General features: G+C 33.9%; 1 protein-coding gene across 8 annotated transcripts in view; it reads left to right on the forward strand.

Annotated features, from left to right (window-relative positions):
- SNTG1 (syntrophin gamma 1) overlaps positions 1 to 14844 on the forward strand; it is a 1086140-nt gene that overhangs the window by 643579 nt on the left and 427717 nt on the right. For 7 of the 8 annotated variants that reach the window (XM_043977923.1, XM_043977920.1, XM_043977919.1 and 4 more), the window contains one exon: positions 13536 to 13593. The exons of the other annotated variant lie outside the window; for it this stretch is intronic. In XM_043977923.1, coding sequence (XP_043833858.1) covers positions 13536 to 13593 — 58 coding nt within the window. The remainder of the gene's footprint in view (positions 1 to 13535; positions 13594 to 14844) is intronic. 8 annotated transcript variants of the gene reach the window in all.

Raw genomic sequence — 14844 nt, forward strand, 5'->3', positions numbered from 1 at the left:
TAGCAGTGGGGAAAAACCAAGGACATATCTCAAGGCATGAAAAAATATTGAAAGTATGCATGTATAGTGAAACTACTATTTGTGTGAATATGTGATTTTAACTGACCTTATAAAAGTGACTCAGAAAGAAGATTAATGTGTAGTTGCCTTGTATTACCTATGATAAGAACATTTCCAGGTGGATTTTTTTTTTAATTTGACTTGGTCCTTTGGTTTTCTCTTTTGTTATGACAGATGTCCTCTATTTATGAGAAACAAATAATTACATTCTGTTCAGATTTTCTTAAAAATTAAATCAAGGTAAGGACAAGAAAGTCCTTTTTATGCAGCAAGGATAAGTATTTTAATTGTCCTGAAATGCTCAAATCCATTTAAGAAGGCTGAGGCAACACTCAGGCAGTATATGAAAAGAATATACAACTTGAGTTTGAGTCACCATATAAAAATCTGTGGGAATGATTGACTTATTTTGGAATAGTAACTGTATGTGCCCTGGCATTGTCCCTACTTTATCTAGTCAAGCTATCATAATATACACACCATTTGAGAATGTTATACTTTTTTTTCCCATTTAGGATGCCCCATTTAACACAGGTCACATAGAATCTCAGAATAACTTTATTATTATAAAGAACTGGGGGTTAAATGAAACAATGTGGAAGTAAACTAAGGCTTTTTTTTAACTTAAAAAGGTACTGAGCATTTTAGCATTTGAGTTTTTATAGTTCAGTATTTTTTAAAGCTTAATTTAAAAATATTCAAGTCACATGACATAATCAGACTTGAGAATCTAATTGTAAATGGTATTTGTGTCAGGTATTAAGAAGTCTGGCCTCTTCCTGTAGATTTATGTTAGAAAATCAATCTTCACATTCACTATATAACCTATAAAACTTGTCTTTCTCCACTTTCTCTTCCTTCTCCTCCATCTCTGTCTCTGTCTCTGTCTCTGTCTGTCTGTCTCTCTCTCTCACACACACACACACACACACACACACAAACACACCCCATCAGATTGCACCTCTTGTGTCAATCCATATATGAAACTTCAATAACTCATACTACATGAAATTCTGTGTGTTTTAAAATCAATTAGCCACAGATATCAGGATCATGTTGATTTCTCCTACCATACAAGAAATATGGCTTGTGAGAAAATATTTTTTCACTACTTCTCTTTCACATTTTATGGTGGGGGAATAATGTGAATCATTTCTCTAATATAGTGTTGTAGATAAAAAACTTACACAGAAAATATTCAGATGAAAATGAAAAAGCTGGGGCACTTATGATTAGAATACAGATTAAAACACACCAAAGAATATGCAGTAGTGGGGCAGCTAGGTGGCACAATGGATAAAGCTCCAGCCCTGGCTTCAGGAGGACCTGAGTTTAAACGCAGTCTCAGACACTTGATACATACTAGCTGTGTGACCTTGGGCAAGTCACTTAACCCTCATTGCCCCCCCCCCCAAAAAAAAAAGAATATGCCCTAGTAAAGAACTCTTTGGCTAGGAGCAAAATAAAAGACTTCATCTCAACCAAGAATGGAAGAAGTGACTTAACTAAGGGAAGTCTGCTTTCAGCAATTTCTGTGGTTATTAGCACTATAAGCACTAAACTTAAAGGACATAATGAGTGTGAGTGTGAGTGTGTGTGTGTGTGTGTGTGTGTGTGTGTGTGCGTGTACGTGTGTGTATTTGTGCATAGTTCCAGCTGGGGAAGGGAGTGGCTTCTCCTAAATGTCTTCAACCTCGAGGTTGCTATTGTAAAGTCCATGCTTGCTTTTCTCAACTACTGATGTCAGAGTCTTCATCAGGCTTAGTATGTTCTCCATGTATCCCCCTTATTCAAGTATCCAGTGTTCTGCTCAGTATTTTCCTAGGCAATCAGGAATTCTATCTCCTTCCATTTACCATCTCAAACTTGAAGTGTGTACGTAATACACAGTTTATAAATTTGGAGATGGAAGGGGCTTTGTAGGTCATCTAGTCCAATTCTTTCATTTTGTAGCTGAGGAGAGGTCTGAGGAGGATGAATGACTTGTCAAAAGTAACACAGGTAATATGAATCACATGTGAGATTAGAACTCATATCCTTTAATTCCAGAGGCAGTGTTCTTTCTATAATACCATGCCCTTAATATTATTATTATTATTATTATTATTATTAAACTTTATATAGTGTTTTTTAGGTTTGGGGGACATTTAGTATATTTTTTATTTTGGTGGGGCAATGAGGGTTAAGTGACTTGCCCAGGGTCACACAGCTAGTAAGTGTCAAGTGTTTGAGGTCGGATTTGAACTCAGGTCCTCCTGAATCCAGGGCCGGTGCTTTATCCACTGCGCCACCTAGCTGCCCCCCGACATTTAGTATACATTATCTAATTTGAGAATTACAACAATCCTATAAAGGAGTTGAAATAGGTATATTATTTGTCCCATTTTTCAAATAAGAAAGGACATTTTACAGAAAATTGGGGCTTTCAAAAGGTCATAAAGTTTAAAATGATCAGACATAGGAGTTGAACTCATATTTTCCTGACTTCAAGTCAAACAAACATAAGATATTTTAAAAGCAGGTATGACTCTATGTTTCTAGATCAAGGAAATGAAAATATTACAGTACCATTTGGGATTTTGGGGGAAAATAAGTGATCATTTTAATACATTTAAATTCTGCCCTTGGGTTTTTCTTTTTGTTTAATATTAAGGCTAAACAATTATTAAAAATGAAACAATAATACCCCCTACCCTGACACCCTACAGCCTTGCCACAATTTCAGGTGAATAATTATTATTTCTCGTGGTCAAGGCAATAACTCATTGATAACATCTGTTTTTATTTTATTTTTAAATTTTTTGCTGGGCAATAAGGGTTAAATGACTTGACCAGGGTCAAGTGTCTGAGGCCAGATTTCAACTCAGGTCCTTCTGAAACCAGGGCCAGTGCTTTATCTGCTGTGCCAATGAGCTGCCCCCAACTTCTGTTTTTAAAATGCTGACTTATATGCAAATTCTTTACCAACTAGCAAAAAAAAATGAATGTTATAAAGTTAGTTTGAAACCACAAATTATGCAAAGAAAGCCCATTTGGGTTTTGCTTAACCTACATGACAACCAAACTAAATTTCCTTTGGTGTCACACGTGAATATGTCACTGTTTCCTTACACTGGACCATACCATGCTACTAAACTTTTAATCCTAGGATCAGTCAACTCACTTTGAAGGACATTAACTGGTCACAGAGGAGTAATGTAAGGGGGCAGCTAGGTGGTGCAGTAGATGAAACACTGGCCTTAGATCAGGAGGACCTGAGTTCAAATCTGGCCTCAGACGCTTAACACTTACTAGCTGTGTGACCTTGGGCAAATCACTTAACCCTATCTGTCCTCCCCCCCCCCAAAAAAAAAGGAGGAGTAATGTGTAAGAGAGATGGAAAGGTAAAATGAAGACAGGATATAAAGACAATTAGAACTGAACAGATGAATTCATATTGATCTTATAGGTATTAGGGAGCCAGTAGATTTTATTGAGTAGCAGGGAGGAGGGAATTACATGGTCAGGCCTGTACTTTAGAAAAAAAGTCATTTTGTCAGCTGTATAGAGGGAGAGATTAGAGTCAGGGAAACCTAGAAACATTTTGTAATAGTGGAGATGAGAGATAAAAAGTGACTGAACTAGAGTAATAGAGAAAATGGTGTTAAAAATATTGGAGAATTAAAAATGACTAAGTTTTGCAATGGCCAAATGGGGTTAATGATTAGGAAAGAATTGATGATGATTCAGAGATTGTGAGCCAGTGTGACTTGGAATATATTGCTACTCTGGATAGTAAAAGAGAATTTTGGAAAAGTTGTAGGTTTTAGGGGAAAGATAATTAGTTTTTTTTGATAATTGTGTGTAAGATGTCTACAAGATATCCAATTTGAAATGGTAATATAGGTTTTGAGTTCGGAAGAGATGAGGACTGGCTGTATAGATATGAAAACTATTCAAATAGAAGTAATAATTCAACCCATGTCAGCTGATGGTCACTGGGTGAGATAATAAAAATGAAAAGAGAAAGCTATGATGAAGTTTGGAGGCATACCCTCAGTATGTGGAAATGAATTAGATAATAATATAAGAGAAGAAATTGAGAAGGATTGTTCTGAGAAAAGAACTTAGAGAAAGCATTATCATGAAAACCTAGGAAAGAGAATACATTCAGAAAACAAATGCGTTGAGCAGAGTCAAATGCAGCTGAAATGTCAAGGGAGATGAGAATTAAGAAAATGCATATAAGGTAATTTTGAAAAGACCAGTTGAATTTGAGTCATGAGTTTGGAAGTCATAAAGCAGAGGTCTTAGAACAGGGTCTCATAAAAGCAATAGGTCAATAAGAATAGACTTTTTTTCAAGAAATTTCACTGAGAAATGGAGGAGAGATAAATCATGAAAACTAATGAGGATATTAGGATATAGTTAAGTTTTTTTGTGAGGATGAGAGAGATGGAGAGAGTGTGGGGGAGGGGAGAGCAAGAGATTGAAAAATGAAAGGTAGGGCAAAGTTAAATTAGGTACTAAGCTAGGGAAAGAAAAGAGATGGTAGCCAGAACATAGCTGATGACCTGGGAAAGCACTGAGTTGTGGAGAGATCAGAGATCATAGTGAGGACAAAGAATTGATTTAGGAAGAATAATTTATAATCATAAGACTAAAACACTTTTGGGTAACAGATACAATCATCACTGTCATTGAGGTAGAATAGGTCATAAGAGTTGCATGGATTGAGGAACTGGTTGGTTAGGATATTTGAAGGTATATCAATATATATTCTGAAATCCCTTATCATAAAAGCAGGAGTTGAAGTAGAGATGGATAATGAAAAAACAGGCACTGAACTTAGTGAGGAAAGGAGAATGTAGACTGATAGATAACAGATATAAAGGTCTGTATTGGGTATTAAATTCAGAAAGAGTGAACCTCAAAGGAAGAGAGGTTGCTTGGTAATGTTAATTGAGGAAAAGCAACTTATCACCATCTACATACTGTTCCTAACTCTATCTTCTATTTTATGTTGTTGTTATTTATTGACTGACTTATAATTTTTCTTTCATCTTTCAAAAATAAGTTTAATATTTTTTTTCCAAAATTATTTAAAGAATCACAGACATCTTTTCCCATAACCATATTCATTCAGGGAAACCAAAATGTACCTTAATATTCTGAGTTCTTATAAAATATTAGGTAGGTAAGTCTGGCTCCAAAGAAGCAATGAGAATATTTACCTTTAATAGGATCTTAGACCTAGGACCAAAAGGAACTTCTTACATTACCTCCTCCAACTCCCACATTTTACAGAGGAAGAAACTGCACCCCAAGGAAGTAGAATGAATTTCTCAAGGTGACACAGGTCTAAGTGCCAGAAGTGGGTTATGAGCCAGGGTCCTCAACCTCTAGTTTCTATCATACCACACTGTACCTTGTCATGCCTTATCTCTTTGGATAGGTTGGTGATTGAGTGTGGAAGAATGCATAGACTGCCTGTAACTCTTAATATGATGCTTACTTTTCCTGAAATGTTTTTGTTTTTCTTTTTTATTCTCTTCATTATAAGAGATGATTCTGGGGGAGATGGGGAGGTATATATTTGGAAATGTAGGTGATATAAAATGTCCATAATTTTTATACAAATAAAGAAATTTAGTAGGTATAAATAAGTATAGGTAAGGGTCAAAAATATTTCATCATTAGTCCTAATTTTTTAAAGAAAATGGTAAAGGACATAGGGAAACTTTAAACTAGATTTACCACTTCTTCCTTTTTAATAGTCATCAAAATTAGCTACTTTCTTTCCTTTCCCTTTATTACTTTCTTTCATTCTCTGAAATACTTGACTCAGAGGTTCTTTACAATGTTGTGATTCTCTCTAAGAGGAGAGGATTTCGTTTTCAAGTCCCAAGATACTAACACTTAAGTGTTTCTTTTTTTATAATAATAAATATTTTTATTAAATATTTCCTTGATTATTACAAGAAAAAAGAAACCTCCCTATACCAAGTAGACCACTCAGCTCTGTGTGTGTATGTATATATGAGTGTATGTGAGAGAGACAGAGACAGAGAAACACAGAGAGACAGAGACAGAGACAGAGAAGGAGAGGAGATTGAGACAGTGATGGAGAGGGACAGACACAGAGAGACAAAGAGACCAAAAGATAGAAGCAGAGATAAAGGAGTGTGCAAAATGAGGAAATGGGAATAGAATTGTTTTGACTTGTGTATTTTAACATATCTGTAAGTCTATGTTAAGTGCTTTTGTTTTGGGATTCTAAGATTTTGGGCAATATTAAAAGAAAGCAAATATAATTTAGGTAGAATATTTTCTTAAAATATTGAATATTCTACTACAATTATATTAATAATCTTTGTTCCTAACTGTCAATGGTGAATGTCTTGTAAGGGGTAATAAAATACCTTCTTGAGACATTCTAATACCTTCTTGAGACATTCAAGTTCATATCATGATAACTCTGTGATCACACATATGTCAGTTTTTCATCCAACAATGCAAATCTAAGCCCATCCATGACAATTTTTCCTGGATGACTCTTGTCCATATTATTCCATAATTGAAAGACTCTTCATCAATAGGCTTCCGCTTGATATTATATCAGTCAATGAAGAAGTAAAGAAAAAAGCACACAATAGCCTCTAAACTCTGTGGCCTCCTTCTCCTTTTGCAGTGGAGGCAGAATGACAAAAAACAGACAAACAAACAAAAAGAATACTGAGGGTGCTAAGAAGCATACTGTATGTTGTTGTTTATAGTTTTTATAGTTTCTTTATAGTTGTTTGTAGTTTTTCTGACTCTCCATTACCCCTTTAGGGTTTTCTTGGCAAACATACTGGACTGGTTTGCTATTTCCTTCTCCAACTCATTTTTACAGTTGAAAAAGTGAAGTGGACAGTGTTAAGTGACTTGCCAAGGGTCACAAAGATAAATACTTGTCTGAGGCTGGATTTGAACTCAGGTCCTCCTGACTCCAGGGCTGATGCTCTATCCATTGTGCCACCTAACAGCCCTATACACCATAGTTAGGTAGTTTTTAAATATTAGCTTTGTTTTTTACTACTCTAGACATGATGCATTATCCATTGATGGATGAGTAAAAGTGACAGTTAGAGGTACTAACACATTTTCACTAAAAATTCAATTTGAATAATTATCAAACATCTATTCTAGTATTTTTAATTAGCTTGATTGTATCTCTTTGTTCTGCACAAAGCAATAACTTTGGCAGCTTTCTGATATTGGGTTATAAGATATTGATATTATTATCACTTTATAGTATGGATTTTTGTGGATGTACATGGTTGATATTACAATAGCTAAACTTTTGCAATGAACACATGCAATTTCTCAAACAAATTACTGAAAAGAAATCTTTTCCTAATATGCATGCTCCAATTTATAAGACTATTTATAAATTAGAATCTGTATATTAGGGAAAGATATATAATATAATATATAATAGCAGCTCTATAAGCTGAAAGGAAAGCATATGGGAAATGCTTAAAGGTAAAAAGAGTTACAGTGAATGTTTGAGGATGACATCAAAGTTTGGGGCCCCAACTGGGTGACTGGGATGATGGTAGTACCATAAGCCATACTAAGGAAGTTAAGAGAGAAGTGTGGAGGGAAAGATGATAAATTCTATCACCAGAGATCCAGTCTTTCATGAATTGATGATAAGTGAAATGCAGACATATTCCAAAGTTTTATGTCAGTTGTTTGAAATGTGTCAATGTGTTTTCCAAAAGAGAGAAGTTCCAGTCATATCTAGCTCCCCAGGAAGCTCGTTTCTTTTCTTCTATAGACTAATCTGATCTCTTTATACTGTCACTATCTGCTGTTCCTGATTAAGCTTTCTCCTCTCATATAACAGAATACAGACTTAAACTTTCTTCTTCTCTTGTCCCTGAAGGAACTCATAAAGCTTTTAAAATTTTTTTCCTAAGGATTTTCCTACTAGCAACATTTGCAGAAACAGAGAACAAAAACCTTTTTAAACATCGAAGTTCAAAAGTTTCGCAAAGACTTCAAAATCTCACATCGATAACTCTGATAGTCATGGCTGTATAGGAGGAGCTAGATCTTAGTCTTCTTCAGCAACAATATCTTAATCTTTGTTCTTTAAAGGTCTACCCAATTTTTTGCTTATTTCAATGTCAGGACTGGTTCTCTTCTACCACTTTTCTTTACATACAGAAATCCCTTCCAATAATTTCTATTTCCTCCCTTTAACTACATCTCTAAATGAAGCTGACATCATATATCTTCCTTTTTGATTTTTTTTCATGGGATTCAGGAGTAGATTCCCAAATGGGGAAAATAAGGAGATGGGAAGGCAAGAGATGTGGGGATTCTACTGATGAGACCTATACATTGGTAGGAGTAAGTAGATTTCTTGTATCAAAATTAGATTGGAACTCTAGTCACCAAAAAATTGAAGATGCTGTGTACCTTTATGATTATAATTATTTTGAATTGGTAAATTTTTCAATCAATTCCTCTAGAAAACAATCTGAGGAAAAATTCTTATTCTTTAGTGGCTTGAAATTTAAGAAACAAAACAAATGATAATAAAAACAGACAACTGAAGCATACAGCATGGTGACTGAACTTTTCAAACCAAAATTCAGGACATCTGGTCTCATATGTGTTATTACTATTATACAGACTCACTGAAAGTACATTCTTTTTTCTTCTACAAGCAGTATAGTGTAGTCAAAAGCATGTACTGAACTTGGAGTCAAAAGACTTTGGTTTGAATCCTATTTTTTTTTCTTAACCAGCTATGTGACCTTCTGCTAAGTCCTTTCAGGTCAACAGTGCTCAATTTCTTTATTTTAAAGGGGCTGGGGTATTTTATCTCTAAAATCCTTTTTAGCCCTTACATTCTGTGGCTCTGAAAATCAAGACAATCCTGGAAAATCTGGAACATATGGTAATTACACCACATTGAGTAATATATAGGAAGACGTGCAGGTTCTGCTATAATTCTATTTACTCTGATCCATAGGTCACATCATAGGTTCTGCTGATATGTCCTGCCTGGGACCTATTTGTCTGAGAGGCACCAAACTGCCTCTTAATAGATAAGGCCATAGAACCCAATTAATCATTTCCTCTCCCTCATAATGTAATGTGCAAGGCAAGTACAAAATAAATATTTCTTAATAATTAAGATGATAAGATTGACATATTACTTAGAATAGCCACACTTCCATTCAGAGGTTTAGGTAAGGATGTACCATTTATTTACTTAACTTGATAAACTGCATTCTTCAACCTTAAGAATTATTTCTTGATGATTTGTCCACTGTATCCCATGTCCATATCTTGCTGTTTAGCAAAAAGTTGTAAAAAAACAGTTACCCCAATATAGCATCATTAGTGAATAATTTTACTGCATAATCATGCTGGTTGTGATAACCAAGCACCAACAAATGGATTGAGTGCCATATAATCTAGACAAATTATAGTGAAAGAAGTAAATGAGTCAGAATAGCTAGGTGTGAGTTTTAGAATTTACTTAATGTCAATTACCACCTCTGCCAAAGAAAGAAAAGTTGATTACATTAATGGTACAGATGCAGAGAAATATAAATAACATTGGATTTGTGTGTGAAAGTACAAATAAAACAAATCAATTAATGTATTATAGCTTCTCAATAGCTACATTTTCATATAATATATATATATATATACATATATACATGTGTGTTTCTTAAAATGATTTATACAGTACTCATTTCATATATAAAATGTGGGAAAAACTTTACTGCACAATAGTTTTTTTATGGTAACATCAAAACTAATCATGTGAAAGGACAATTTCTAAATTATTCTGGCAAATTGTAGATCCTCCATTACAATTTTACGGGATGCTATGCATATATTAATAACCAAATAGGATATTATTATTTTGAAGAGTATTAACCTTGAGGTTGTTTTAGTATGATAATGATTTTGTACTATATGGTAGCATCTATTAGGAAGCATGCTGTAGCAACCTAGGTTTTAGAAAGATAGATTGGATGAATGGATAGATAGAAAGATAGATATATAGATGATAGAGATAGAAATAGATAAAATACTTTCTACCATTGAAATATTTATGTTACAATATACAAAGAAGCCTTTGAAAATAAGTCTCTATCATAGTGGAATTAATTTGCATTAAAGCCTTTCTCCAATACCTCATCTAAAGGCTGTGTCATAAAGGACAATCTCTGGTATCATTTATAGGTGTATATAAGGATAGTCATGTTTTATGATAACGTAATTATACATGCATGACTGACTGCTGGGATGGGTATGAAGAGGTCAACAATTTGGGGGAAATGAAACAAAGTTCAAAAAAGGGCTACCTACATAAAATACTTTATGCTATTTTATAATAGAAGTCAGTGAAAAATAATATTCATCTGAAAATAAGTCAACAATAAAAATAAAAATATAAGTATTCTTCAATTAACTAATTATATATATGTACATGAATGGCAACTTCTGCCCCACTATTCCTCTGCCATGGGAAATGCAGAAAAACTTGTATTCAAATCCAAGCATTACAGCTTGTGTGTTACCTTTGACAAATCACATAACATTTCTGGGCCCTGGTTTTCCAATTTATAAAATCAGGGGGTTGGGATATATAACTTACCTATATCATTCTTTCCAGCTTCAAGTCTATTATCCTGTAAATTTATGATTTTAGAAAAATATATGGATTCAGAGATGGAAGATGCAAAGAAGCCTTTGAAAATTTGGAATATCTATCATAGTGGAGATAATTCCAGTAAAGCCTTTTTCTACAACCTTTTCTAAATGCTATGTCAATAAAGGAAAAGCTCTGATAGCCCATAAAGGCTGGAAATGCTTCAGATACAGACCCAATAATGATCTTTTTATCTTTTGTATGTGTATCAGCCTATCCAAATACTGAGAGGATAATTACCACATTGAGCATAGAGTGATCAGTATTTGTTTTTGTTTTGTTTTTGTTTTTGGCAATATCACCTTAAAAAACAGAAAACACACACACACAATAATTTGTGATCCTATAAACTACCTTCCACTAGTAGAGTGATAAAATAGTAGTAGAATGTCTGCTAATATTAATATAACTGTTGGTCCCTTTGGTGTGGGATTAGTCTTTTACTCAGTAGTATAAATTAGTTTCATCTAACAATTTACCTCCTAGACTCTAGTGTATATAAATGTGCTGAAGGAATGATAGCAATAGCTGACATTTATAAAGTATTTAAAAATTTTTTTTTCATAACAACCCAGATAAGTAGATAATATTTCCATCTTAGAAATGGAGTAATTGAGGCACAGAGTAGCAAAATTGGTCACCTAGTGTCACTTGACTACTAAGTAATATGTGACAGATGTAGGGTTCTTACCCTCCCTTCTGCTTTATCTGCCTATATTGGGAATTGGTTAGGGAAAGTAAGTGATTTTAAAGCATGGAGTATCTTGGTAGGTGAAGCATGGGAGAATACTCTCAGTGAGACACTTTGAATGACATGAAGACATTACTGTCATGGGGAGTGGGAGCTTTAAGCAATAGGGTAGAAACTGAAAAAAAAAGATTAGGAAACACAAAAAATACAGCTCAGTAGCAATTTGTACCCCCCAAAATAATAATCCCATGAAGTGGTTGAATATATTCAAATTCATACTATTTAAAGTTATAATTAGGCAGTTATTGTCATTGTTCCAGTCCAATGGAAATATGCAGTAAAAATGTGACCAATTCACATTCTCCACATTAATAAGGAATTAGCTATATTTAAAAAAAACTGACTCTTGCTTTCCCAACACTTAAAGGAAGAGGAAGAAGCACTCTCCCTTCATCTTCCTCACCTTAGTCCAATTTTTCCTCTCTTGCCTCTATATCTTCCTCTTTATTTTTCTCATTCAATGCTTCATCCATATGACATTGCATTGGCCATTATTACCAATATAATATACTATTAATAACCCTAGTGACCTTCTAGTATTAGACTAACCTGAATAGTTCTAAGAAGCTATATTAAACTAAATTTGTATTACGCTAAAATTGTGTTTCTGGTCTGGCTTATGAATGCAACCACAATTTATTATATTGTTTCTATAGAAAAATGGGTTCTATGATTTAAAATCTTAATTTACAAATGAAGTCTTAGAATTCAACCCATGAGTAACTTGGTAACTACCTGAATTTAAGAAATAGCAGTAAAGTCAGGCACTTAGTGTCATGAATTATTGGAGTTCAGCAGAAAGTGAATTTTAGTGATGAATTTCTTTCATATAATTTTAGAAAATACCATGATCAGTGTATCAGGAAGGAGGCATAACCCATCATCAAGATTTCCTTCCGAACATATGCTTGATGTTTTGGGGAAGTGATTTCAGGATGTTTAGGCAGCATTGCATAAACTATGCTTGTAATACTGTAAATTTCAAGTCAGTTATAGAGTTAATGGAATTGTGAAGCACCTGTGTACTCCAAGGAAGGAATTTCTACAAAGGGAATGTCTTGTGACAAATCTTTCCATTGCATTCCATACATAATTCTTAGAGTTTATTAAAAGTAATTGAGCCTTTCAGGTATTCTTTCCTGCTTAAGAGAGGAAGTTTCATACATAAAGCTTAATAAAGTAAGATTTTAACACAATGCCAGATGTTTGTCCTATTGCTTCTATTAAAGAAGAAAGGTTTGTTTTGAAGGCATTTTTTTTTATTTTGGAGGAAAAGAATACCTAACATTTTCTCAAATTCTGGAGGCAAGGAAAATCCCATTGTGTAAATGATAAACTTCAACCTTCCACTATTAAATGTGTCAAATGTTTTTCATAACCCTGAGTTTTGCTCTTATGATGTTTGATCTGTTTTGGTCAGCTTTTATTTTCAACAGCATAATAATAACTGACCATTAGATGTTCAATGAGAGAATTTAATTTTTTTTAAAAAATCACTTTCAGATATTTTTTGTTAAACTTTTTTTTGTCATTTTGATCATTAAGCATTCATTTTATTTTTATATGATTTTGGTAGTGTATATACTCATATTGAAATGTTGAAGCAATTAGTCATGAAATTCAGATGAACTATGAAACATTTAAAAACAATGTACTTCATTCAAAACTGAATACAGTAATATTATACTATAAGTTACTTAATGTACCTTCATAAGAAATTACCTTACTAAGAGGAAGTGACAGGCAATTATAGGAAAAATAATTTATTTTTTGGTCTCAAAATATGCACAGTTTCCATTTAACATGCTACTTTCACTCTATCTTAAATAATTTAAAAGTACTTTTATTGACATCTATTCATGAAATATGGAGGACATTTTTTTTGCTGTTTCATTCCCCACTTGCTTGCTGAAAACATGATAGATGGATTTTGTGAACTAATTGCTAATTTTCTTAGCTTTAAATGTATTTTAAAACTTTAAACAGTCAATTAAATTATTTTTAATTATTTTCCAGGGAGGAGCAGAACATAACATTCCAGTTGTAATTTCAAAAATTTCCAAAGAACAAAGAGGTATGTGTTGACCTAGCATTATACACTAACTACTTTCTAAGTTGCTCTTATAGTATGTTGAAAAACAAAAATAAGAATAAAAATTAAATAGGTATGTCTTCTTTTAATAATAAATGTTATAAAATTTATAGATAATACCATAAATATAAGCTGTTTTCCCATTACCCTAAGTGACCATACTTACTTAGATCTTCTCTTTCCCCATTTTTAATAAAGCCTGCTCCCCTTTGAACAAGCTCCCTCCTCCAAAATCAAAATGTCCAGTGTCATTTCATATTTCTCTGGCAACCCAAGGAAACACCCATTATTTTTCCCTCCCCAGCATTGCCCAATATTAGAGATCTTCTCTGCTTCCCCTCTTTCACAAATCCACTAGATCTATGTATGTAGTATGTGGTTTTTATTCTTCTCAAGTAACATATTCATTTAAATGAGGACCTGCTAGAGATGGTAGAAAGAAATAAATGCCAAGCAGCAAACCACTTGGGCAGAAAATTATATTTATATGGCATTTTAATTTTTATAGATCACTTTACACACATTATCTCATTTGATCCTCATCTTGTTTGGTATTATTACTCATGTTTTACACATGCAGAAACTGAGGCAGCAAGAAATTAAGTGATTTGTCTGGGTTTCTTTCACAGTCAGTAAAAGTTTGAATCAGGATTCAAACTCAGGACTTCCTAACTCTTTTTGCAAAATTCTTTCTAATATGTCACTGCAAGAGAGCAAAGATCTAAAACTGGAGGAAACCTCAGAGTCCATTTACTCCAAACACTAATTTCACAGAAAAAGAAACTTGGGTACAGAAAGATTAGATGATTTCTCCAATGTTACACAGGTAGTTATCATGACATAGGATTTGAGTTTATGTCCCCTGACTCCAGGGCCAGTCCTTTTTTCATTATATTTGTTTTCCCCTTGTTCCATTATAATGTGAATGTACAGAAATCCTATACTTGTGTCTTGCCTTTGCCTCTTCTTTGAAAATGGAGAAATCCTTGATTCTCTCTCTGTGTCTCTCTCTCTCTCTGTGTCTCTCTCTGTGTCTCTCACTCTCTCTCTCTCTCTCTCTCTCTCTCTCTCTCACACACACACACACACACACACACACACACACACACGCACACATACACACACACAGTTGAGGTTAAGTGACTTGCCCAGGGTTACACAGCTAGTAAGTGTCTGAGGCTGAATTTGAACTCAGGTTCTCCCGGCTCCAGGGCCAGTACTCTATCCACTGCA

Source organism: Dromiciops gliroides, chromosome 1 (genome assembly GCF_019393635.1).
Source record: "Dromiciops gliroides isolate mDroGli1 chromosome 1, mDroGli1.pri, whole genome shotgun sequence".
In the NCBI taxonomy this organism is placed as follows: Eukaryota; Metazoa; Chordata; class Mammalia; order Microbiotheria; family Microbiotheriidae; genus Dromiciops; species Dromiciops gliroides.